This window comes from Sturnira hondurensis, unplaced genomic scaffold (genome assembly GCF_014824575.4).
Source record: "Sturnira hondurensis isolate 20B ecotype Veracruz unplaced genomic scaffold, ASM1482457v3 Scaffold0021795, whole genome shotgun sequence".
In the NCBI taxonomy this organism is placed as follows: Eukaryota; Metazoa; Chordata; class Mammalia; order Chiroptera; family Phyllostomidae; genus Sturnira; species Sturnira hondurensis.
The window spans coordinates 9,221,085-9,248,650 of NW_028094426.1; the positions used below are offsets into that span (position 1 = coordinate 9,221,085).

Genomic DNA, 27,566 nt, shown 5'->3' on the forward strand with positions numbered 1-27,566 from the left:
ATTCGAAGTTGTTATCTGACGTAACTCCATGGTGTGTTTGTTTTTGTCTGTCTGTGGACCTCAGGTTTTATTGGATCATGAACCGAAATGCAACTGTTGTCTTTCTGGGAATATCTTACATTCGGCACTCGGGGCTCAGGCCCTGGTTTTACTTATTCCTTTTATGCCTACACTTACGGCTCTGATAACTCTTCACATGGTGCATTATAACCTGATTTATCAGCCAGAAAAATGTAAGTAAATCACACTTTATATTAACTTTTGGGGTTTTATGGTTTTCTTGACATATCTCCTTCCTCCTTGATTCCCTGTAAGTTCTCTTTCAACTCACAGAATTTGCAGATTCTGCCAGTTATTCCACTTGGGAGCAACAGAGTCTGTGAGAATACCAATAATCTCTATCTTCTTTTAGTTTTCCCTTGTTAAAATAGTTTTAATAGTGGAATTTTTAAACAAACAAAAAGTAGAAAAAATATTTATGAACTCTGTCTATCCAGCTCTTAGCTTCAGCAATTACCAATTTATCTTTACTCGCTTTTTTTTCCCATCCCTCCTGGCAATTTTGAGGCAAAAATTAAATGTTACAGCATTAAATGTGTGTATGTGTGTACATAATATATATATCGTGTTACTTTTTTGTTTGTTTGGTTTTTATCTTAAACAACAGAAATTTACTTTCTCACAGTCTTGGAGGCTAGAAGTTCAAGATCAAGATGTTGTCAGGGCTGATTTTTTCAACTTTATTTTTATTGTTGACACTATTACAGATATCCCTGTTTTCCCCTGCCTTCGCCCACCTCCCACTCAGCCTTCACCCCCCACATTCCCTCTGGTCATCCCCACACTGTTGTCTGTGTCTATGGGCCTGGCTAATCCCTTCACCTTCTTTCATCCAGTTCCGCTTTCCTTTCTTCCTGCTGAACTCTGTCATTCTGTTCCAAATAATCAAAAATTATCTCATACACATGCATACAAACAGATAGAACTTCTTAACATCATTAAATACCTGGTCACTGTAAAATGTCTCTAATTGTTTCCATTTTTTGAATTGGTGTGTATTGTTTTATACTTAATTCAAATAAAATTTAAATAAGGCTCATATAGTCCAAACAGTATGTCTTCAGCCACATATATTCCCCCTAGGTCTCTGTCTTTTTCTTTTCAAAGAAATTTTTTTAAGAAACCTGACCATTTAATACAGTATTTCACATAGTCTTTTGCTGATCACATCCACATGGTATCATCCAGCAGCTTTTCCTCTTCCTTATTTCCCATAAATTGCTCGGTAGACTTAGACACTTAATCAGATTCAGATTTTGAAGCATGGTGAAAAGTTTTCCTCAACCTCAGATGACAAAGGAATTCATTCATACTTTCTTTTGATACTCACATTATTATTTCTAACCTTTAATCTGTAATCTATGTGGAAACTTTATTAGAATAGGTTTGAAGAGTTGATTTATCTTTTTTCCATGTGACTATAACGTCATCAGCCTTGCTTAGTAAAAAGTCTGTATTTTCCTCACTAATCTGAGACGCCACCTTCATGTGTACTGCCATTTACGTTCTCTACAGTTTCTATTTTGCTCCTTTGATTGATCTATCTATCTATCTTGCCTAACTATGACCTTAATTTCTAACATATTTTACTTTAATAGTACTTTAACTACTATCACTGTCTCTACTACTTACCTATCCAACTACCACTAATCACAATGCAATGAGCTGTATTTTAAAAATTAAATACATTCACCAGTGTTACTTCACTTTTACTACACCCGTGTGAGCTGTAGGAAGGGCACCGTGTATTGTTTTACAGATGAGACTCCGTATACTCTGCCTCTGCTCCTGTAGCGCCTTACGCACATCTTTATGATTCCATCTACCACATTATATTGAAACGATCTGTTTTTTAATACAATTAGAAATTTCTGTGTTATATACATACTTGAAGTAATATAAATGCTCAGTGTTTGTTATGGTTGAACTGAGTACAGAACTGAGACATAATTTAGTTAAATGGCTTACCCAAGACCTCACAAAAATGCCTAAAGTGGAACCGAAACCCAGGCCTTATCATTTTGTTACGCGACAGACAGAAGCAGTCAAACATAGAAAATAGCACCCCCAGAAGCCTCTGGCCCTGTTTCTCAGAGCTCTGTGGTTCAGAGCTAAGCAGCACACAGCCTCCTGGTAGTTTAAAATGAGTCCACCATGCAGGAAGGTCTCTGAAACATCCTTTCTCAGCCCAAATAGAAACAAAAATTAAAGTATAAACTTTTATTGAAAGACCACTCTAATGTTTTCTGGAATGTGTAATTATCAAATAATTCTGATTTTTGTCAGTATGTGTATATATTGTGCTCCCATGTATAACGTACACCCATGTTTTTGGCCCAACCAACTTCCAAGAAAAAAATCTTTCCTTTTTATATTTTCAATCCAATTATTATTTGTTTATATTTAGAACAAAGCCAGTTATTGAATTCTAGGGTATTACTTTGCATGCAGAAATCATTATCACTTTCCAATGTTATCCTTTTAATGCATAAGCATAAATAAGAGAATTTATGCTTATGCATTAAAGAGAATTTAAAGAATTAAAATGTTTATAAAGATCTGGAATTAGTACTACCCATGTATAATGCACATCCTTATACTTCCCTCAAAAATTTGAACAAAAAAGTACACATTACACATGACAAATACAGTAGATACATACATACATACATACATATTATTTTCAGATTCAAATTTTCTAAATAATAATTTAATATCAATCCCCTTGCTTTTTAATCTCTTATTTGAAAATATGTTAACTTAAATAAAGAAATACAATTCTTCATGTTATACAGATCTATGTAATTAACTGCCAGCCCATTCTAGTCTACATGTTACATTTTTTCCGCATGTGATAAGGTCAGCTTTCTTTGGACATATACAAAAACATTTATTAGCTGCAAGTAAAATTTTAGTAGAAAATATTCATTCATCAGTGGTTTACTTTACACAATACTCTATCAAATAAATATTCTGGAGGTTTTTTCTTTTGTTTTGTTTTGTGTTATGTTTCCAAGTTATAAGATCACCCAACTCTGATGAAGTAAAACTCTATCTTCTCTCTAGCAAAGTACATAGTCTTTATTTTGGCTTTTTACCCTCTGATGACTAAATTGGAAATTCCTCAAAGCCGTAATTCAAAGCCATATGTGACCTTAAAGAAATGATTTTTTATGTGCTACCTTTTATTTTAAGGTAACTTTTCAAATGTGGACCATGCATTCCATTATGTTTAGCTGTCAAGCACAGCCTTCATTTGCATTTCTTCCCACTGCTATAATTTTGAGAACTGGCAGGTGACCAAAGAAGAAAAAAATGTGTGTCTACCATCCAGACTGCAATGTAGGCTTTTTTATTATAATTAAGTAGCATAGATATTCAAGATTAGATCAAGGTCAGAGGAGCAGAACATCAGAGCCAAGGACTTAAAGGTACAAAGAATAGAAAAATTGCTTTCTAAAGTTTTTTTTAATAGTAATGGTGACAATCTTTAAGTTTTGCAATAAAACATTTTAAATAGCTCATCTGTTTTACTTTAGAATGGGCACGCCTGGTGTGCTTGCACATTAAATAGGAGCTGGAAGTCTCAGTTGCATTTTCAGCCCAGTTTTTTTCCAACTTCCCATTTCTGCTCCTGGTGCAAAAAAGCAATTTGAGAATTATAATGACAATGGATTTTTTTAAAGAAAGGCTGAGTCTACATGACACCCAAAATTATTTGTACAGAGGCATGAGTTTTCTATTTAGTCTAATGGATTAATCCAAGGAGGCAGTGTGATGTGTAGATGTAGAGGTTTTCAACTTCCAACATTTGGCGATAACTCCATGGTTTGATGGGACAGGCATGTTACTGTACATTTCCTTTGCTTGCCCTCTCTAACCAGCTTATTGGCTCCCTCTAGTCCAGCTGATCAATTTAGGTTATTACTCCTTCCTTCTGACTTACTAAGCACATTGTTCATTATTCCTCCCTCTCCTTGACTAAGTTTTCTCCTGCCAGTTGATGTAGAGCCCTGAGATTATTTATTGTATGGACTCCGTTTCTTTTCTTTCCACCCTCTTTCTTTAAGTTACCTCTCGTTCCATAGTTTTTAATGCTAACTGTACCCAAAGCACCCAGTTCCATGTTGATTCCCCTTATCACTTTATAGCTCATATATCCAACTTCCTATTCAACATTTTGATTTAGTTATCTAATAGTCCCAAACTTAACCTGACAAACACTCAAGTCTTGATTCTTCCAACCTCAAACTGACTTATCGCTTGTCTTTCCCATCTCAGTGTAAGTCACCAACACTCAGTTGTTTTAGGGGAAAATAAGTAGCCTTCTTCAATTTTCTCATTTCTTCAAACTTTCTCCATATCAGAAAATCCTATTGATTGTTCAAAAACACATCCCATCCTGTTCATTTCTCTTCATTGCAATTACTATATGTCCTAATTACCACTACTTCTTCCTATCTCACAGCTTCCCCTCTGTTCACTAAAATCCATTATCAATACAGCTACTGAATTTCAGAATAGAATATTTAAAAACGTGTATTATAAGATATCTTTACTCTGCATAAAACATCTCAATGGTCTCCATCACACTGAGGACACAACTTAAGAGATTCTTACTTTGACCTAAAGTCTGACCCTTGAACAATTCTTGGACTTTATCTCCTCCCAGTTTTCTCACTAACTGAGCTGCTGCCTCAGTGGTCTGCACTGTCCCTGAACCTCTCCCAGCTCCTGATATGCCCGGCATATGTTTCCTCCAAGGCTTTTTGCCTACTTCCAGTCTGTTCAACCCTCAGCACAACTTTTAAAGTCTGCACACAAAACTCCACAATGAATCTCTATCTTATCTACTTATTTTTATTATTGAATTTGCCTAATATTTTCCTGCTTGTTTACTGTCATCTCCACCAGAAAGAAAAGTGAGAAACTTGTAGGTCTTGTTAGTCGCTATATTCTTAAGGCCTAGAAAAGTCCCTAGCACACAGTAGTTACTTAACATATATGTTAAATGAATAAATAATTACATTCATATTTGTATGGCATCAATTATGAGAATTCACAGTGCTGGCTAAAATTTTAGACCTCGTTAACGCTTAGTCATTTCTTGTTCTTAACCATTTTGTTTTTGTTGTTTTTTTTTATATCACCACATCAGATACAATTTTACTTGTTTAAATAAATTCATTTTTCAAAGTGTATATTCAGTTGAAGCCAGCTCTACTCAAAGCCTGATCCATGGAGCAGAGCTGATCAATAAATTCTTTGTTTACTGGTATGCAACAAAATAAATACAGAGACTGAGAGAAAACATGAAGTATTTATGAGAAGTTGCATTTTATGTCTGTTGAATCTACTAATAAAAATATAAGGACTTATATTGTGTATGGTTTTTGTTTCTTATTTTATTCTCTTGGTATTTCATTTTTATTGCATTTTGCAAATGTATTGACCATGATAGGTGAGAATTTTTTTTGAAAAATTGATCTTTCACACAGCTAGTCTAAGATGCACTAATCTAAGCTAACTCTCTTTAGAAATAGTACAATGGTGGTATTTAAGTGTTTAATAAAATTGCAGGTATCAATTGATTATGCAAGAAATACTGATTTGTTTATACAAAAAATAGTACATTTAAAACATACATTCAATAAAGTTCTTGAATTTGAAATATAGGAAGAAAATTGAAGATGATATTTTGAAAGTAGTCTTTCATCTTGCAAATAGTTATCATTTAATAATAAAGCCTAATTTAAAGCATAGAGTAAGTTGGATCAATGCCAGTACTAAACCTACTATCTACACAGCACTGTTTTGCAAGAGTTGAGCAGAGAACGGGTTGATAAGAAACAGACAAGATCATAAGGAGATGTCAGGAAGTTGAGCCTCCTAGGCCAGACCTGTTCAAATCTGAACAGTCTCTAGACTGTTCCTCAAACCATCCTCAGTTCTCATCTTACTAAAACCTTAAGTAAACTAATTGAAGTAGCTAGAAAAGTCTCATAATAGAGCAGTTCCTTCTGCAATAATAAAGGTCTTCCTATTACTTTTTTCCTAAGAGATACAAACATTGGCCACTCACAGGTGCTTCTGTCCCTTTGGCCTTCTCAGTCCCTGGGCCTTTTATTTGTGTCTGGAAAGATGGTCAAAGAAGAGTCAATGGTGACTAAGAGCCCATCTCCTGTCAGCAATTACCCAACACACTTTCAAGTATGACTTGAGGTCACACTTGACCTCAACACACTTCACAGAGGCCACCAAAGAGCCACTGCTATAATCTTTCCTGGTCACTAACGATTGACTGGATTTGATTCAGTGACTTAGAGGTAAAAGGCTCCATATTCAATTACCAAGCCCTCAGCTTTCTCAATTAATCAAAGACTGACATAATAGGTCTATTACAACTCTTAGAGAAAAGACCAGATCAAATCAACATAATCACTCTTTAACCTTAAAAATAAATCTTAATATAGTTTATTTAAATATAAAATTCAAAACTCTATCGCATTTAAATGAACTTGGTTAGAATGCATTTCATGTAGAATTTTAATATAGGAAACTCAAACATAATCAAAATGACAACCAAACTATATTTGGAGTTTCTATAGCAGCCTCCTTTGGAGAAATTCAAATGTTTTCACATTTACTTTACCATTTATCCCTAAACTATGGTTTGATGTCTATATAATTTGCAGAAGGATTTATCTGGTCAAAGGGGTTGCGTAAAAACTTTTAACAATCATAATGGCACAAGTGAACTGCTAAATAAACAGGGGTCTCTTATCAGTCATTGTATCAGGAAGTTTTAATGGAGTCAAAAAAAAGGTGGAATCTGAATCATAAAAGAAGCAACGATGCCGTTGCAAATCACTAGCAGTGAGGACTGCAAACATCTAACGCAATAAAATGCTTCTGATTCGAAAGCAACAGACAGCCGTCTAAACCCAGAGGTAACTATTAGAAAAGTCAAAAACCAGCTAATCCAATCTGAACTTTTAGTGACACTATCAACATGTATAAAAGCATTTGAAGAGTTCAGAGTTTAACCTTATGTCTGAGATTCAAGGATAAAGTCAAAGCAGAGAACACATTTCCCTTCATCTCCATGTCAAAATAAGACACCACCTTCCCCATGACAAGTAAAGTGAGGATTATTTATATAACATTTTATATTTGAAAAATTGTACCAGTTCTTTGTGTTAAAGCTGTAAAAGAAAGTTCAGGTTGTCTTATTCATTAACAAGTTAAAGTTAGAGACTTCTGAGAGATTTTTAAAATTTTTACTTTGGTGTTTTGTCTCCTTTCTTCCCTTTTTAACATGTTCCCACTGATCTTAACTTTTTCATGTCTTACATCAGCTGTCAGGCACCACCTTAGGCTGGTCACAGGATGCTGGCGCCCTTGTCAGAGCTCGTTCCTTTGAATTCAACCCCTTGGGTGTTAAACCCTTCTCAATCACTTGACTGTCCTTCATCCATGCACTTGTCAACTTTCTGACTAACATCTTGGAAAACAAAAGAACAGTTTTTTTACAAATACATAATACCTCCAATTATTTGCAGGTTGCTCCCTCCTGACAACCTTTGGGGTGTTTGTTAATGCACAGAAAATGTGCAGTCTGCGACCGCTTCATGGAGATCTGACAAGCTGGTTAGACCATGCCAAGGAGAAAAATGGCTGCCCCTACAGTGAGCTCCATGTGGAAGACATAAAATTTTCCTTTGCCCTTCTCCGTCTCTTTATTCAACTTCTTCATAAAATATACATTATGCAGGTAAGGGACAGTAATTAATACTACCCCCAAAACCAATAAAATAATTGCATGTTAACAAATAAACACGTTTTTTATCCCAATAAGCACTTCCCATATACTTTGCCAGGCAATTAAACTATAAATGCTTCTAATCATTATAGGCTTTAATTTCAAGAACTAAGTGGGGTCAGGTGGAGGCACATCTTGGCATGTTGTTTCTCCTGTAGAACTATAAATGTCTTTGAGTAGGTGAGGGCAATACTTCAGAGTGCATAGTTATAAGGCATAAGCGCAGTAAATGAAAATATGAGATCTAAGAGCAATTATCCAACCTCCATTTCACCGAAGGTTTTGCCTTCCTCCCTCATTAAGCCTTTAAAACCTGGTACTAACAAGTAGTTAAAATGACTGATTTGAGTACCGCCCCCACTGTACTCTTAAGTACTAATGAGCAAGTGACTCTCTCCCTACCCACTCTTAGTTCCTTGATGAATCAGTCCCTATGCTGCAGAGAAATCAGAGGAAAAACACTACATCCAAAGTGTCCTTTATAAATAAAGGTGATTTGATGTAGTAATGCTTAAAGATTAAATTACTTATGAAGAAATATTATTTTAAGTATATTTTATTGATGTGTCCCCATAAAATATTACAGTTGTCCCAATTTTCCTTCTTTACACCCCTCTGCCCAGTACCCCTTCCCTCTTGCAATCCCACCCCTCAGTCCATATCCATAGGTCATGTATATTTCTTTGGCTTCTCCATTTCCTATTCTATTCTTAACCTCCACTGTCTTTTTTGTACTTACCAATTATGCTTCTTATTCCCTGTACCTTTTCCCCCAATCACCCCCTGCTCCCTCCTAGCTGATAGCCTTCCAAATAATCTCCACATCTATGATTCTGTTCTTATTCTAGTTATTTCCTTCATTCTTTTTGGTTTTTGTTTTTCAGATTCAGTTGTTGATAGTCATGAGTTTGTTGTCATTTTAATTTTCATAGTTTTGATCTTCTTTTTCTTAAGTCCCTTTAACATTTCATATAAAAAGGACTTTCTGATGATGAAGTTCTTTAGCTTTACTTCGTCTGGGAAGCACTTTATCCTTACCTTTACATTGTAGAGGTAAAGTTCCTCCCAGCCCGGGAAGAACTGCCCTTGCATTCTAAACAATAGCTTGGCTGATGTGTCTCAGAGGTTGAGTGCCAACCCGAAAATCAAAGGGTCGCCAGTTCAATTTCCAGTCTAGGGCCCATGCCTGTGTTGCAGGCCCGGTAGGGGACACGCCAGAGGCAACAACACATTGATGTTTCTCTCCCTCTCTTTCTCCTTCCTTTCCCCTGTGACTAAAATTTTAAATAAATAAATAAATAAAATATTCAAAAATAAATAAATAAGTATATGATAGCTCTGCTGAATAATCGTGGTTGTAGGTCCTTGTTTTTCATCACTTTGAATGCTTGTTGCCAGTCCCGTCTTGCCTGCAGAGTTTCTTTTGAGAAATCAGCTGCTAGTCTTAGGGAAACTCCTTTGTAGGTAAGTCTCTGCTTTCCTTTTGATGCTTTTATGATTCTTTATATTTAACCTTTGGCATTTTAGTTATGATGGGTCTTGGTGTGGTCCTCTTTGGGTCCAACTTGTTTGGGACTCTATACTTCCTGGATTTGCATGTCTATTTGCTTCATCAAATTTGACAACACATTGATGTTTCTCTCCCTCTCTTTCTCCTTCCTTTCCCTTGTGACTTCAATTTCTTGTTCTTCCTCTTCTCCTTCTGGTGCCCCTGTGATTCAGATGTCAGCACTTTCACAGATGTCCCAGAGTCTTCTTATTCTCTCCTTATTTTTTTATTCTTTTTTCTTCATTCTGTTCTGGTTGATTGTTTATTTTTTCCTTATGTTCCAAATCATTTATTTGAATTTCAGCTTTCTTCCTTTCACTGTTGGTTCCCTATGGATTTTTCTTTTTTTTTTAAGATTTTATTTATTTATCTTTAGAGGAGAAGGGAAAGAGAGAAGGAAAGAAATGTCAATGTATGGCTGCCTCTCATGAGTCCCCCATCAGGAACCGGCCTGCAACCCAGGCATGTGCCCTGACTGGGAATCGAACCGCGGTCATGTGGTTCGCAGGCCCGCGCTCAATCCACTGAGCCCCACCAGCCAGGGCCCCATGGATTTTTCTTTATTTTACTTAGCGTAGCCTTCATTCCTTCCCTATGCTTTTGGCATACTCAGTGAGTTCTCTAAGAATCCTTATCACCAGTGTCTTGAATTCTGTATCTGATAGGTTGGTTATCTCTATTTTCTTTCATTCTTTTTCTGGGGTTTTGTTCTATTCTTTCATCTGGGCCATATTTCTTTATCTTCTTGATTTGGCTGCCTCCCTGTGTTTGTTTCTGTGTATTCTGAGTCTCTATAAAAGTCACGTATAAATTATGTGGAGAGGAGCCTTAGGTAATCACCAAGGTGGGGCAACCCGCTTCACCATTTTGGGGCTTTGTGTTGGGCCAGAAAGAGGCCCTTACGATACTGCTCATCTTCTGAGGGTTTGTCTGGCCCACACCTCTTTTCCAGTCATGTCACCCACTCCCTGTAGGCAACTGGCATCATCCCAGCTGTGGCCCTGGTGTTGGATCCCACAGTGGGTGGGTTTGTGCACATTTTAAGACTATGTGGGCCCTTTAAGCAAGTTTCCTGAAAGTCCGGCAGTTTCTTCCACTGCCCCGGCCCCCACTGGTTTTTACAGCCAGAAGTTGTGGAGATTTATCTCCTGGTACTGGAACCCTGGGCTGTATGGTCTGGCCTGGGGCTGGGATTACATGCTCCCAAGGTGTCCATCCTGGTTTTTATCCCCCACACGAGAACATGGGGCCACCCATTCTGCCAGCCGCGGCCACTGTCGCCTTGCCACCACCACACCTCATCCTCCCTGCCCTGGCTCCCCATCTCTGCCCTTCCTACCTGTCTGGATGAATATGGCTTCTTTACATCCTTGCTTTTCGAACTCCATACAGTTCAATTTTCTAGCAGCTCTGTGTGTTTTTTGTTTTGAAGTTAGTTGTGATCCTTCTTATGGTTGTGCAAGGAGGCAAAACGTGCTCCCCTATGCCTCCCTCTTGACTGGTAGTCTGAAGAAATATTATGATCATATACCAAATGGTCACAAAAGTCATTTAAGAAATTTGGGACTTTGTTGCACCCCCAACTTGGAATTTGGGTGGCTAATGAGTGGGTTGTATCTATATATCACAGACCAACAGAGATGGATAGAAACTTAGTAATTAACTTACTCAATGACTTCATTTTTGAAAGAGGAAACTGAGGCTTAGAAAAATTAAGTTTTTTTGGATGGGGTGAGTAGTCCACAAATTGACAATAGCAAAAGGAGCAGCAGAATATACCTTCTGACTCTTACTGTAATACTTGTTTCTCTAAATCCAGGGTCATCAAATTACAGCTTGCAGGCCATATCCAGCCTACTGTCTTTTTTTTAACATGTCTATAAAGTAAGAGGGTTTTTACAGTTTTACTTAGTTGAAAAAAATCAAAAGAAGAGTATTTTGTAGCACATGAAAATATATGAAATCCAAAATTCAATGTCCATAAATAAAGTTTTATTAGAACATAACCATTCTTGCTTGTTTGTCATACTATGTATTACGTATGCATAAAAACAGCAGAATTGAGCATTTGCAGTAAAATCCATATATGGAAATATTTTCTATCTGACCCTTTAAAGAAAGTTTGGTGACCCTTACTCTAAACGGTGTGTGAAAGCTAGGATGATTCAGCAGATTCACACTCCCTCCTGACTCCACAATAGTAGTTGGGACAAAAACCCAAATATTACCCACATATATGATAATTAATATCATAAAAATGTTTTAGAATGAAAAAATTAATAAGTACATATTTATTAAGTGATTCATAGCTAGCCTTGAATTTTCTGCGCAAATAACACAAATTACTGATTCTTTATCTTCATAGAGAGTAACACCTGATATTTCTTTTGACTGAGCCTTCTCTGAAAAATGTCATATATTTTTTAATTTGACTTAAATTACAATAAATTCTGATAAATTAATTTGTAAACATCTCATCAAATCTAGATGCCCCATTTTACTGCAAAGAAAAAAACTAATACTTATTGATAACCTATATGTGTCATAGCTTCTGAAAGATGACTTTGCAGCATCTAATATAATCCCCACAGCAAGCCTACATAGCTCGAAGTCACCCTACCAGCATGTGGCAGAGAGGCCATCCCAACTCAGGGCTGGTATCAACACCAACACTCTGTTACCCTTAGTGCTTCTCTTGCAACTTGGTTAAAAATCCCTGATACAGACTCTATATGTTCCAAAGTATATACAGTCATATTTGCCAGAAACTTCAAAGAAAATTACTTCACAGAATGTACTTCTCAAGAGAAGCAAAGGGAACTTCCATTGAGATGGGCTGGAATTAGATTTTTGCCTCCAGAAGAAATAATCACCAATATAAAAGTAATCAAAGAACCAAGAATAAAGCATCATAGAATTCCATATTTTAAATTTAGTGGCCATTATTGACCTTCACTTCCAAGACATACATTTAAAATATGTTGACATTAAGGCTGATGATGTTGCCATTTGACATTACTGGGCATTCAAAGGTGAAAATGAATCTCTATTGACAGCAATTATTTCTGAATACTCGGAGGCTTGTCTGAAATAAAAGTATTTAAAATTTTAAAAGCGGATGATTTCAGGACTTGAGGCAGAAGCAGAAATGATTTCAAGCTTTCAAGACACTGGAGCCTTTTTTAGATTAGGCAATATATTAATATTGCTTCACTAAAGATTAATAGTACATTTGCCACATTATTAAGTTAACAGATTTCTATGTCTGTGATTCATGCTGATAATAACTTTATTTCTATTAACAATAATTCTCATTTGAAATCAGTAACAGAAACTTCCAGGTTGTGCTTGAAGACTTTCAGTCTTGCTGTGGGTCTGCTGCCAGCACCTTTTTAAAAAAAAACATCATTCATTTTGCTCTGATTGGGCGATACGTGCCTAATAATTTTCTCTGAACTAGGGCAGAACTAGCTAATGCTCCCTTCACTCTTGCCATCCATACCCAACCAACACAACCCTTGTTTATAACCTCATGGCTCAAATTAAAGATTGGAAGGTAAATTATCATCAGGCCATATTTCATACAGGTAGAAAAAAATCTCATGGAGAACCTGGCCCATTCCTGGGTTTAAGCAGTTAACAGAGCAATAGGCTCATTTTACAAGCAGTCAGCTCGTTTACAGCTGTACTGAGTTATGCCTTTGATTCTCCTATAACTTCTCAAAATGTATAATTGACAATAGAGAAGGGGTTAGTGCAGATTTCAAACAAGAAGTTATCCTCCAGGTGTTTAAGCAAAGCTGTTCTCTCGAGATGGTGGGAAGGCAGGAATCTTAGGGTAGTTCACACATTTTTAAGAAAAATTGGAGAATACATTCCTCAAGGGCAAGGCTCAGGTTGACTTTTTCTCCTAGACAGTTAGTAGTTTTGTGTGCCACTGGGGATTAAAGAAATGCTCTGTGCTGCTAAAAATGATAAAGATGTGATTACTCCAACAAACCTCATTAACTAGAAAAGTGAAAAGAGGCCCATTTCTGTGACAATAAGCTTTAAGTTCTGATGTTAAAACCTAAAAGCAGGTTTGAAATATAAGAAGAGGCTCCATGTTAGGGTTGGAGTTTTAGTCAGTATTCGGGTTATTTTAAAAATGAAATTCTAACATGACTTTGAGTGCTTGGAGTGGGACAGAAGTTTTCTGTTTGTTTTTTCATTTCTTATCTGCTGCTTTATTTTGCAAACCTCTGTCATGTAGTTCCCTTTTTGGTTGGGTAGTACTACACGGTTGATTTAAAAAGAGAGTATAGACACAAGTAGGCCTTCTTTTTTCTCGTGTTGCTTGGCTCATGTTAGAAACGAGGCCAGTCCAGGGAGGCCACAAACAAGCCTCCAACAAGCAACGTTTTTCCACCCTGGGCCACTCGTCTTAAGAAAAAAAACCACACCACTGAACTAGACACTATTTAAAGGATCTATTCTAGCCCCGGCCATTTTTTTTTTCATTAGAGTGCAAACAAACATCCTTAATACTTTCTACTGGCTGTTGCTTTATTGTTCAAAAAAAGCTGCGTGCAAAATTTAAATCATTTCATTTCTTATGTGTCATCCTAAGCACAAAATTAGGGCCACTTTTACTTTTCATAGGAAAATTTAAAAGCTAGACCAGACGACAAAAGATGCCTCTGTAAAGAATTAGTAGGTAAAGCTCCTGCTGCCCACCCTTTGACAGTTCATAACTGGGGCTTTAAAGACCTGGGAAACACCCACGCCCCCCGTCAAAGACTCCATGCAAGAAGGGAGATATCTGCTGCAGGACTCTGTCTCAAGTTGAACCACTGTCCTAATGCATAACTCCCTTGCCCCTGAAATATAGGTTCCTTCGGGGGATTGCCTGCAGACCATGAACTCCAACCTCGACTTGGATGGATTTCTTCTGCCAATTGCAGTAATGAATGTCATTAACACCCTACCACTATTAATTCTGGCTCCTTGTATGCAATATCTCAGGACCTGCCTATTTTCCAATAAGAGAGATGGATCATTTCTGTTGGCGTGCATTAGTAAGTACAATTTACCATCACAAGTGAATGATTTGCAACCTTTTAGAATAAAAATACACTCTGCTAAGATCTAAGCTAGTGATAGGTTCTACAGCAAGTTCGATTTTGACACACTGGGAAAAAGATGAATCTGAGAGTGATAACATCCATCCTCCCGAATCTCCATGCAGACATCAGTGTGCCATTTTCTTCCCATTCTTCTATGCTTCCTCAGCTGACACACCTGTTAGAAAGTCATGGTAAAACTTTCTGCACCAAATGGTCTATCCTTCAGGGAAGGAAGGTGGTCCTCACTCCTAAGTTCATGTTGAGTATGCCCTTAAAAATTAACACAGGTAATGAACCTAAAAAAATAATGTGAGGCTATACTTGGGAGGCATTAACTTCTGAACCAGTAGCAACATTTATTAAAAATTAGTACTTTTATTAACAGATTCAGTATAGTACTTTTTCAAATAGTAAAATATATAGTAGTAATTTTCAAAAAATTTTCTAGCTTTATTGAGCTATAATGAACATAAAACATTGTGTAAGTTTAAGGTGTAGGATGTGATAATTTGGAACACATTTTGCAAAATGTCTACCAGGGAAAGGTTAATCAACACATACTGTACCTCATGTAATGACCACTTTGTTGTTGTTCTTGCCATTGTTGTTGTTGTTGTCGTTGTGACTGGGAGCATTAAAGCACCACTTGTGCCCTGGCTGGTGTGGCTCAGTGGACTGAGTGCCAGCCTGTGAACCAAGGGGTCATTGGTCTGATTTCCAGTCGACGCACATGCCTGAGTTATGGGCCAGGTCCCCTGGCCAGTGCCAGGGGCAACCTATTGATGTTTCTTTTGTACATTGATGTTTCTCTGGCTCTGTTTCTCCCACTCTCTCTCCTTCCCTGTTCCTCTCTCTGAAAATAAATAAAATCTTTTAAAGCTCTACTCTCATTGTTTTAGTAAAAAAAAAAATTTAGGATATCTTACTTAGAACACAATTAATGGGCCATAAAATAACTTTTCTCTGATTAAAATGAGACAGGAGGAGCTGAAGTCTATTTTGATCACATTCTCCTCTCCTCTCCTTCACAGTGGACCCCTGGTCCTGACATGGAGCAAGAGGATAGTAAAATCAGGCTCAGTCTAAAGGAACCCAAGCACTGTGTCTTAGTCTGTGCTCTGCCACGCAGGTGCCGTTGGGTAACTCTGAAAAGCCAGCTTTCTTGTCTTCTAGTTCTCTCGTTATCTTCACTGAGAGGCGCACCCTAGATAAACTGTAGGTCCCTCTGTTCTGTAAGATTTTTGAAACCGCTCAGGATGATTCCAGTGCCTGGAATGTGGTCCTGACACATGGTGAAAGCCCTGTAAACATTGACTAAGTATTGAGTCATCATTTGCAATTTGGTAAGCATAAACAGAAAGCAAAGGGAGTTGGAAACTCTTAAGAAATATCATATAATGGTAATGTGATGTCTTTTTTTAAAGATGCTCTTTTCCAAAATATTTATTTATTTATTTCTAGAGAGAGGGAAAAGAAAAGGAGAGAAACATCAATGTTTAATTACCTCTCTCACGCCCCTAACAGGGGACCCAGCCCACAACCCCGGCACAGGCCCTGAGTGGGAATTAAAGTAGCAACCCTTTAGTTCGCAGGTCAGAACTCAATCCACTGAGCACACCACCCAAGGTGATGATAACCCGATGTCTTATTGTCTGCTTGAGAAATAATTCTATCAAAATAGTCAGGGCCAAGCATTTCAAAGATTCTCTTCTCCTTGTTAACCTGTTCTAGTTCTTAATTCCTCCTTTTTTAGAGAGTTACTGGAAGAGAGTTACTAGAGACCATGGAGTCTTCCAGTATCCATTATTATATTTTTTGCTGTCTCTCTGCTTATAGAAATTACACTGCGGTGTGCGTGATTCCTGCTACTAAAGAAGGCCATCAGCAAATGATGCTCGACCATGTCACAGGGTAGACTTCTTTTTGGAAAGTGCCTAAACTCAACTTGGTTTATCTTCTCTTATTGTCTTCAATTATAGAGGCCTTCACCATGTAAACTTTTCTGATTCATTTTCTAAGCCAAACCCTGATATTATTTGTTGTAATAGGTTTAGGCAAACTATAAATATTAATAAATTTTGACTACCCTTAAGTCTTAAAAAGCATTTGTGTGTGTGCCAATGTGGAAATCCCTAAACCAGTATTTAGTGACTGTCCAGCATTATTTGAAGATGTACATACCTTCAGCAAGTATACTACTAAACCAGATGAATGCAGGACTAAATGGAGGCAAATCTATTGCAAAATGCCAAAACTTTTGCAGTCTTGTACAGTACCATGAAAATCTAGTCTGGGCTTCCAATTGTACTTGATTACAGAGAAAATTCTTAAATGGCGACTTTGTGAAAATATGCTATACAACATGGCTGAATGAATTACTTTAGAAATCCTTCCTGAGAAGAAGAAGAAATCCTTCCTGAGAACCGACCAAGGATCAAACCTGCGACCTCTTTTGCTGTACAAGACAATGCTCTCACCAACTGAGGCACCCGGCCAGGAATCATTCTATTATTATCATTCCAATTACTACCTATACATACCTGTTAGGTTATGTAAGTTGAATTATCAGCGTTAATTTGGTATCCTTACTGTTATTTCTAAATAAGACCCTGAAGTGAATGAAAAAATTATTTTGCCACCACAATGGGCAGTTACTCCTTAGACTGCCACCCCTTCCACGTTCAGTCATTATCCCTCCAGGGACTGTGACATTTAAGGAGCCAGACGGTGCAGACAGAGTCACCGCTTCGTGTAGGATGTTGCAATCGCAGCCCAGGCCACACATGAGTGAGGAATGGGGAAACCTCGTTCAGGTGATCAAAGTAAAAATTTAAGAAAGGAAAGAATGAACTTACATCTTCTTATCTATCTTATAAGCAGTGCAGCAAAAGAAGAGTTTCTGATTCCAGGTATGCCATTCACAAGTTTAATCACCTAAAGAAATCAAGAATTACATAACACTACCAAGTATTTTTTTTAAATCTCCAAAACTTCCAGAACTGTGAAACACAAAGTCTTGACGTGCTCACAGTGTTTTATCAAGACCGTATTACTTTTCTAACATTACCTATGAGAAGATCTATCTATTTAAAAGTCAACCTTAATTCACCAAATATTTAGAATCACTGAGACCATTTTGATTAATCTGTATGCCATAATGGGATATACTTCATTTTAGCCATTTTCAGTTAAAAAAGGTTTACATCATGAGTATTTCCTTTCTTTAGCATTAATTAAGACCCTGCGGTATGTGGCATTTAGTAGTTAGTGCTGACACACACGAGTATTAATCTGCCTAAAATTAGCCTAATTAAGATTGTTATTAAGCCTTACACAAAGCAGAAGTGTACAACACAGTAGGTAGCAATTATCTTGGCTTTTAAATGACATTTAAATTGAAATGTGGGTGAAGTACATTCAAATATATGCCAGACCTTCCTCTATGAAATAAAAACTTGAAATTCAAATTCTTACTTTAAGTCCTTTATGAAGTAGCTACAGCCAAGGTGTTGGTCAGTTTTTACATAACCAGTAACTTCTACTAGTTCTAATAGTTGGCAGTAAAACAAACTTTATTTTTTGGTAGAATCCAAGGTGCTTGATAAACTAAAAATTGAGTCATGGATGCAATTATCTTCACTGAAAATAGGATTACTTCAGCAAAACTACTTTTTCTCTATTATAGTTTCTGAACTGATAGATTTTTTCCAGGAAACACCACAGCATATACCCATTGCAGGTATATACTGGATGGGAGGAACAATGTGAACACTAAAAGAAAAAAAATGTGTGAATATCTATTCTGGATAATTCATTTGATCAACTGTTCATTTGTTTAATAAAAACACATTAATATTCTCAGGTTCTTTTTTAAAAAAATCTGACTTCCGGCCAAGATGGAGGTGTAGGTGGAAATACTCTGCCTCCTCACACAATCAAAATTAAGGACAACAAAGATTTAGAAACAAAAACACAACCAGAACAGACAAAAAGTTGAACTGTAAGAGGGGCGGAGTCAGCGGCTGGTGGTGGAGAGGGATCTTGGCAGGAAGAGGCAGTGGTTGGCAGACCCAGACACGGGGAGGAAACGAGCAAACCCAATGAGGTGTGCAAGGCGGTTGGCTGACCACAGTCATATATTCACGCGAAGATAAACTAGGCAAAAACGGTCAGTGAAACAGACTCTGCAACCCAGGCCCCCAGTGATTGGAAATAAAGCCTAAAAGCACTGATTAAAAACATTTGTGGGGGCTGAGGTGCCAGGAGAGACTCCTAACCTTACAGGAGAGTTCATTGGAGAGACCCACAGGGTCCTAGAACATACACAAGCCCACCCACCCAGAAACCAACACCAGAAAGGCCAAATTCGCTTGTGGGAAGCAGCAGAGGGAACTGAAATCTAAGAGAGAGCAGAACAAGCACCACTGCCCCCTCTCTGACCCCACCCCCACATACAGAGTCACAACCCAGCAACTGGGTTGCCCCGCCCTGGTGAACACCTAAGGCTCTGGCCCTCATATGTAACACGTGCGAACGACCAAAACATTATGGCTCAAGAAGAACAGCTCAAAGGCCCTGAGCCAATACTTCTAAGCAACAAAGAGATAGCCAACCTATCAGATGCACAGTTCAAAATACTGGTAATCAGGATGCTCACAGAAATTGGTTGATTTTGGTAGCAAATTAGATGGAAAAAAATGAAGGCTACACTAAGCGAAATGAAGAAAAATGCACAGAGAAACAATAGTGATGGAAAGAAAACTGGGACTCAAATCAATGGAGTGGACCAGAAGGAGGAAAGAAATAACCAAATAGAAAGCAATGAAGAAACAAGAATTCAAAAACATGAGGAGAGGCTTAGGAACCTCCAGGACATCTTTAAACATTCCAACATCTGAAGTATAGGGGTACCAAAAGGAGAAGAGGAAGAGCAACAAGTGGAAAACTTATTTGAAAAAATAATCCTCAATCTGGCAAAGGAAATAGACTTCCAGGAAGTCCAGGAAGCTCAGAGAGTCCCAAAGAAGGTGGACCCAAGAAGGAACACACCAAGGCACATCATAATTACATTACCCAAGATTAAAATGAAGGAGAGAATTCTGAAGCAGCAAGAGATTGTGGCGGACTCTGACCAGCAGAGTGCGCCTGTTGTGGCTGACAATGAGAATAAATGCACAGGCAACAACAATCTTACAGAGAAAAAGGGAAGGGCATGGCTACTCTCTCAAGGGGAGAGTGTCTATGGACACCTCAGCCACTCTCTCAAGCAGAGAGCGCCTCAACCCTTGCCTAGACAAGCTTTTGTTGTTTTCTCTGGGTCTTACATTACAGAAAGATTTATTATTACATAGAACATTATTGTCTACATTTTAGGTACAATCAAGGAAATGAAAATAACACACAGAAGGAAATGGCGACAAGCCAATTAGCTCTGTCCTTGGGAAAATTTATACAGGCTTTGGAAATCATCTTGAAGATAGACAATACACATTTCTTGTTTTAGACCAGGGTGATGGAGTTCTGGCAAGATCAAGCCATAACAGTCTATATGCATTTTCTAGGCCTGATTCCCAAGGGAAAACTCAGTTTGAAGGTCTGGCTCCTGCCCACCACTTTGCTTCTGTAGGTTTTCCATACAAAGCTGAGTCACATTTGCCAGACTAAAAGAAACCAGTCCTCTATAAGAAATAAGGGGACAGTCCCCTACAAAGGAGTTCCCATCAGACTGTCAGCTGATTTCTCAAAAGAGACCTTACAGGCAAGAAGGGGCTAGAAAGAAGTATTCCAAGTCATGAAATCCAAAGACTTACAGCCAACATTGCTCTATCCAGCAAAGCTTTCATTTAGAATGGAAGAGCAGATGAAGCAATTCTCAGATAAGGTCAAGTTCAAAGAGTCCATCATCACCAAGCCCTTATTATAGGAAATGTTAAAGGGACTTATGTAAGAAAAAGAAGACAAAAAATATGATCAGTGAAAGGACAGCAAACTCACAGTTATTAACAACCACACCTAAAACAAAAGCAAACTAAGAGGACAGCTAGATCAGGAGGGGAGCCACAGAAAAGGAGATCACATGGAGGGTTGGCAACAGGGGAGAGGAGGGGAGAAGGTACAGAGAATAAGTAGCATAGACGGTAGGTAGAAAATAAACAGGGGAGGGCAAGAGTAGTATGAAAGTGTAGACGCTAAAGAACTTATGACACATGGACATGAACTAAAGTGGGAAATGTGGGTGGGAAGGGGGTGTGCAGGGTGGAGGGGAATGAAGGGGGGAATGGGACAACTGCAATGGCATAATCAATAAAATATATTATTTAAAAAAATCCTCACCCGAGGACATGCTTATTGATTTTAGAGAGAAAGAAAGGAAGGAAAGGAGAAACAGGGGGAGAGAAATATCAATGTGAGAAAGAAACATTGACTGGTTGCCTTGTATGTATTCTGAAAGGGGACCCAACCAGCAACCTAGGCACGTGACCTTTTGGTTGATGGAACAATGCCCCACCCAACTGATCCACACTGGCCAGGGCAGGTTCTTATTCTTAAATTTGACATCAATACTGTAATTATATTTGAGGTGAAGTAGAGTATCTAGTACACCATCTGAAACAATAATTGATGGCTCATGGATACATTCATGTATCTGATATCATGTAAATAAATGAGTTATCCACTCCTTTTTTCAGAAGTTAAAACGCAAGTTGAATCTCCTAAGATGAGTTCCAGTAGTCTAAAGAGAAACAAGAGACAGAACATGGATAGCTCAGTTCAAACAGAGAAATACATGACTAATCGTAGAAACAATAAAAGTAAAAAACATATGCCATTCTAACAGTTGATGAGAAATACCTTCCACAAATGCAGCAGATACATAAAGCAATAAAAATATCGCTGTCTCTATGAGAGTGGTTTATGGATATCCACACATGAGCAAATTTCTTATTCTGGAAATTTGCCAAAATCATGGATTCAAGGACAATTTCTCAAGAACTCAATTGAATTTTCATATTATGGTTGTGTTACATATCACAGACTCATACATCAGACTACCCATAAAAACTCATACTTTTCTCAGTGAGTAAATTTAACCAATAACTGAAGAATCTTAACGTTTTTATTTTTTAGTGTGAGATTTTGCTTCAGCATGAAATAGCAAGTGCAACCTTAATGTTTGAGTAAATTCTGACTCTCTTTTCTTTCATTGTGATCTAATTTGGAAAATTATTACATGGCAGAATAATAAACTGTAAGAGCTTCAATACTCTTATGGACTTGTCTACAACTACACAGCCAATATTAAAATGTACATTATTTATCTGAGTATAATATCTTCTTAGGAACCATGTGCTTTATCTTGTAAATACAGGTCCGATAGAGGTTTAAAATGTGTACATTCTGATAAAATGCACTCTGCTTTGGATGAGTTATGATCTCATAGAAGTTAAGAATAAAAATGGAGCAGATTAAATTTAGGATGGAATCACACTTTGTTTTGAATTTCAAAAAACTCATTTTTCACTGGCACCAGAGTGCAGTAGCAAATAAAACACAAATGTGGTTATCTAGACCCTTCAGGAAAAATATGCTTTCCCTTAAAACATCTGGGTAAATAAGTTAAATATTTGTGCTTTGCTTGAAATTGTCTGGAGAACTGTCTTTCACTGAATTTTGCTAGATCAGTTCTCTGAGTGCTCTATGCTTGAGCAATACTTCTCAGGGTTTAATGTGTATAGGACTCTTCCAGGGATCTTGTTTAAATGCAGATCTGACTCAGTCCTCCTGCAGTGGAGGCTGAGAATCTGCCTGGCCAGCGATCTCCTAGGTGACACTTATACTACTGCTCAGGGACAGAGGACAGAGGAAAGAAGAAAAGATGGCTCTCTCATATTTTATACCTATATGCAGGCAGCCATGACCCACATAAAGATACCACAGCTTCTCATCGGGTCTGAGCTGAGATTCAAGAGTAGGCAGTAAAAGCTGATGACTTAACCACTGTGCTCACGGGCCAGGTCTGGCCAGCCATTGGTGCTGCCTGCAAGCTAAGAAATTTTTAAGAGATGAATGTTGGCAATTTGATGATAAGAAACAATAACTTAGAAAATCAATTAAATGATTGAATTCCATCAAAAAATTATAGAACTTTATTCTGTCTCTTGTTACATAAATACCTACATATCTTCAAAATTTGTCTTTGTTCCATAGAACTAAAATGTTTATTACTGGCTTTTTAGAAAAAAATTTTTTTGCTGATCTGTTATGTAAACTATTGCCTCTAATGCTACTTCCTGAATAAAATATAAGCCTTTTTACACAGTGCATGTGATAAACAAAAACAAAGTGGGGGGGTGAGTGACCATGATTTTTTTTATCTGGATTACCCTGAGTTAGTTAGAATGAGGAATATCATTGAAGATTGTCACAGACTAACTTTTCATCTAACTTTCTGTACCTCTGATTCAACTCAAAAGCAAATTCATTTTCTCCACGTCTACTGTGGGTCTCATCTATATGGTTGCCACTACCACCTTCTCCATCACCTGAACTCATAGTCAACATTGACATCTGTGCCTCCTTGTTGCTTGCTTCAGGGGCTATGGTTTTGTCAGGTGCTAATGTTAATGTTGGAGTCTGTTGTACCCTGTGTTTTTACCCTCTATATTTCCTGGGAGTGGGTGTCCTGATAGTAATTTGGCCCCCATTACACTTTACCAGGTCATTTTTTAACTTCCTATCTTCCATCCTCCAATATCTCCCATCCTATAGAGCATCACATGGCCTTTAGAGTAATAATTTTAAATGACAATTCAAATCATTTTATCTGTATCTAATATTTTCAATGATTCCATTATCTTCAGAATAATTTCTAAATTCCTCAAAAATATACTAAATGCCTCATAATCAGATCCCAATCTATCTTCTCCCAAGATTCCCAATAACTTGAGTTTCTCACCATCCTGAAAATTTGTCTGATATTCACAATTGTGCTTTTGCTCATGCGATTTGTGCTGCCTTTACCTCTTCATATTGAAGCCTTCCTCCTTTAAAGCATAAAATGATCCTTCTTCACCTTTCCAACCTGAAATAAGTTCATCTTCTTATTTTCCCCAATAGACTGTAAGTCTGCATGACAGAAGACAGGTGTTTTTCATCCTACCATATATCCCCTCACTGTACCTAGTGTAACGCCTTGCCTATAGCAACAACACAGTAAATATTAAAGGGAACTGACCTATTGGCTCTCTTTCTGATGAGCCTGTGGCCTGCCAAGCAATCTAGATAAATGCAATTATGCAATAAAATTTGAGCTTAAAGGTAGATAATATTGAAATTCATGTCTTTTTTTATGAGCTTTTTTCAAAACCAAAATCTCGACTTCACTCTAAATGGGCCTTTATGAAACTTAATATAAAATAATAATAAATAAACAATCCCCCAAATTTTCTGTTACTCAGATTTCCTTCTTATTTTTACACCTTCTATTTCTTGGGAACGTATTAAAGAACAAAATTTGTGGATACATTTAAATACCGAGATATAATTTTTTAAAATTATCTACCAATTTCTCTATTAAGCAAAACAAACACTAAACTATTTAATAATTAAGTTGGTTTTTCTGAATTAAAAACGTTGTATTATTTGAAATACCATGCAAGTTAGCAAAATGTGACTATCTCTAAATTTCAACTAAATTTCATCCAGCTAAATTTTGCCTGTGCTTTAATGATGGGACTAAGCCCAGTAATATGAAGGACAAATGGAATCATTGCAGTAAATACAAACTATAACAAAACCCCTACTCATTTCCAACCAAAATTCCCTAGATAATTCCTCAACAGTAAAAGAGAGAGCTGGACCACCATTCAAACAATTGCTTCCATTTATACACTTTACCTAGTTAATTCACCTGTAATATTTTTTTCCTATAGAGAAGTTTCTAGTCTTTAATTCTCTAATAGCTGCTTTACTTTGTAAGACAACTGAAAACTGATAATGCTTACAGGTTATTCCAAAACCATTTTAAAAATAACTCTTAAAATCTTATGAAGAGATAATTTTATTTTAAATGCCCCCCCCAAATTATTTTTAATTTCTATATAGCTAAAAAAAGTGATAAAAATGACATATCTCAGGATAAAAGTTAAAAATTATTGCTTTATCTTTAATAATAATTGCTACCAGTTACTAACAGGACTGGTTGTAATAATACCAGTACATTATCTTATTTAAATCTCATAGCCACCCTACAAAGTAAGTATCATTAGCCCCTACCTTAGAGCTGACAAAAGCGATAATGAGATTAAAAAACTTGCCTGAGGTCACACAACCAGTATGTGGGGAAGCAATGCAGCCACAGCCTATCAGGACCTAAGCAAAGGATGGTCATACAACACAATTAGTTGGCACCTGAATATGTTCAAGACAAAAAAAAATGTTGAAGAAACAAACATTCCCTAGAGTCAATGTGTAAGAAATTCTACAGCCATTTACACTGATTTGGGGCTATCTCTTCCTTTTTTTTTTCCTTTTGCACTCTTTTCCTTCAGTCTCCAGAAATCTTTCTGCCACCTTGTCTGTGATAGTAGCTGGCTTCTTTGAAATACACAGAAAGCACTTCCCTCCAGTGGAGCAGCCTCTTTCAGCAAAGTTCTCACCGCTTCCTCCAAGCCCTGTTTCTACCTGGTTCTTCAGGATGCCCCACTGGGACTGGCTGAGACACTGGTCCACCCAACCCGAGTAACAGTCTTATTGCCTTGAGTGAGAACACACAGAGTCTCCACACAGAACACACCAGCTCAAGCTGCTGGCAATCTATTCACTGCCTGAAAATTGCCCATATTTCAAAGCAGGCATATTTATCACCCTCTTTTAATGTTTAATTGTTCTTCACTCTTCTATGACATACAGAACAATTATGAGTTTTACCAAAAGGTAAATGAAAAGAAAGACTTACTAACCTCATTAAAAGCAGTAACTATTTGGTCAGATACATGAGAGGAGGGAAAAAAAATCTTGCTAAAACCTAGAAGAAAACTCCAATACACTCAGATGAAAATTCTCTTCTACCTTCCCTCCTTTCGCCTCCCTCCTTCTCACTCATAGCTGAATTCACATATATACTCCCTCCAAAAATGACATTCATAATGTACTTTGGGAGTCTATGAACATGCAAATGAAATGAAAATGTGAGGCAATTTTCTAGACAACTCAGTGTCTTTAAATTAAATTACACTAAATTAAGTATGATCACTAGTGTTTCATAAGACAGGTTCAAAATAACTTTATTAAATATCAACAGTTGTCTGGATTGTCTAGATTGCTGTTATTAACTAAAATAGTCACTTTAAAATTCATCAAAATATTTCAGTGACTTCTTGAAATACAGTAATGTGTATGTATGTGTGAGTATATTTATCAGTGTAATATATTGTCTTATATTTCTACCTCTTTCTATTCCCCTGAAGTGAGAGCTCTGATTATAATTCAAGCCCAATTATATTTTACCAAGATTATTTTTATAATTTCTTATCTTTCTACTTTCAATATCTCTCACATTCTATCTGCTCAGCACACAACCTTTATAGTAATCATACTAAGTGATAATTCTGATCATTTCAATTATGTCTAAAACTTTAATTACTCTATTATCTTCAGAGTTATCTTCAAATTTCTTAACTAAATATATTTAATAAAGATATATGTATACAAATATATGCACATACATACATACATATATACCAAAGCAATTCATTGAGAAATGTCAAAATAAAATTAAGTTTGTATAATTATAGCCATATGTGTGAGACTTTTTTATAATTTTAAATCATCTCACTGCCTATATTTGAGTAAATAAATTATTTTATGAGAGTCTAAGATGTGGATGTAATTTGACACTGTGAGGAATGAAAAAAAGTATAAAAAATGCCACTACGCAAATGTTTGTGACTTTCCTGATGTTGTTTCCAGAAAATTGTTGGAAGTTGTCAGCCAAAATTTTGTGGTCTATGTAGGAAGAAATGTAGTGAATAAAGGTGATGGGTGAACACAGACAGAAAATCCCCTGACAACTTAGCAACGCTGGGTCAATACACAAGAGGCAGATCACATGATATCAAACATATTGGATATGATCTACAAGAAAAAAAAAACAGAAAACTTTCAAATTAAGTCTTAATTATAGCAGTATGTAGCCCAACTATCTCAATACTTGTGCTTATTTACTCATTGCAACAATACCGTGTGGGTATCTACAATATGCCTGACACTGCTCTAGATGCTTAAGACACATCAGTTTAAAGAAAATCTGGCACCATGGAATTTTCAGCATGTTAAAAGGTGATGAGTACTATAGAAAAACAGAGGGTAGGGCCAGAGAAGGGAATTAGGAATGCCATGCATAGAAGGTAGAAAGTTGTAACATTAAGAGATTGGTCAGGATAAACCTCAATGAAAGGTTAATTTCTGAGCTGAGACTGGAGAAAGTTGAGGGAGTCAGCCACAAGGATATCTGTAAAGAAAATCATTGCCGGTGGAGGAGTCAGTATATACAAAGAGGAAGTGTGTTTGGCCAGAAAGTGCAAGGAGTCATGTGCAGCTGGAGGAATGTGAGGAAGGAAAAAATAGTAAAAGAAGAGGTAGAAGGCCATTATAAAGACTTTGAGTTGGGCTCCAAATAAAATGATAAAAAGGAGTGACATGATATCACTTACACTTTAAAAGAACACCTCTTCGTGTGAGGAGAGCACACAATAATGAGGAAAAGGCTAAAGGAGTGGAGACAGTAATCCAGGGAAGACAAGAGTTTCAGAGGAGGGAAACAGCAGGGTTCTTGGTGAGATATAGTAAAAGTTTATTTTTATTTCGAAGACAGAACCAATAGGGTATGAGAAAAAGAGAAGTTAATAGCAACATCAAAGTTTATGACCTGAGCGACTGGAAGGAGAAAGTTGCCATCTACAGAGCCATCACAGGCTACAGGTGAAGCCAGTTTGGGGAAGAAGGTCATGAGCTTCGTTTTAGACATTTA

General features: G+C 37.1%; 1 protein-coding gene across 1 annotated transcript in view; it reads left to right on the top strand.

Moving 5' to 3' along the window:
- The window catches only part of SLC15A5 (solute carrier family 15 member 5), an 84,373-nt gene that overhangs the window by 19,668 nt on the left and 37,139 nt on the right, over nt 1-27,566 (top strand). The window contains 6 exon segments of the mRNA XM_037033952.1: nt 65-129; nt 132-233; nt 7,623-7,834; nt 14,302-14,488; nt 25,087-25,179; nt 25,182-25,272. Of these exon segments, the coding sequence (XP_036889847.1) occupies nt 65-129; nt 132-233; nt 7,623-7,834; nt 14,302-14,488; nt 25,087-25,179; nt 25,182-25,272 (750 nt within the window).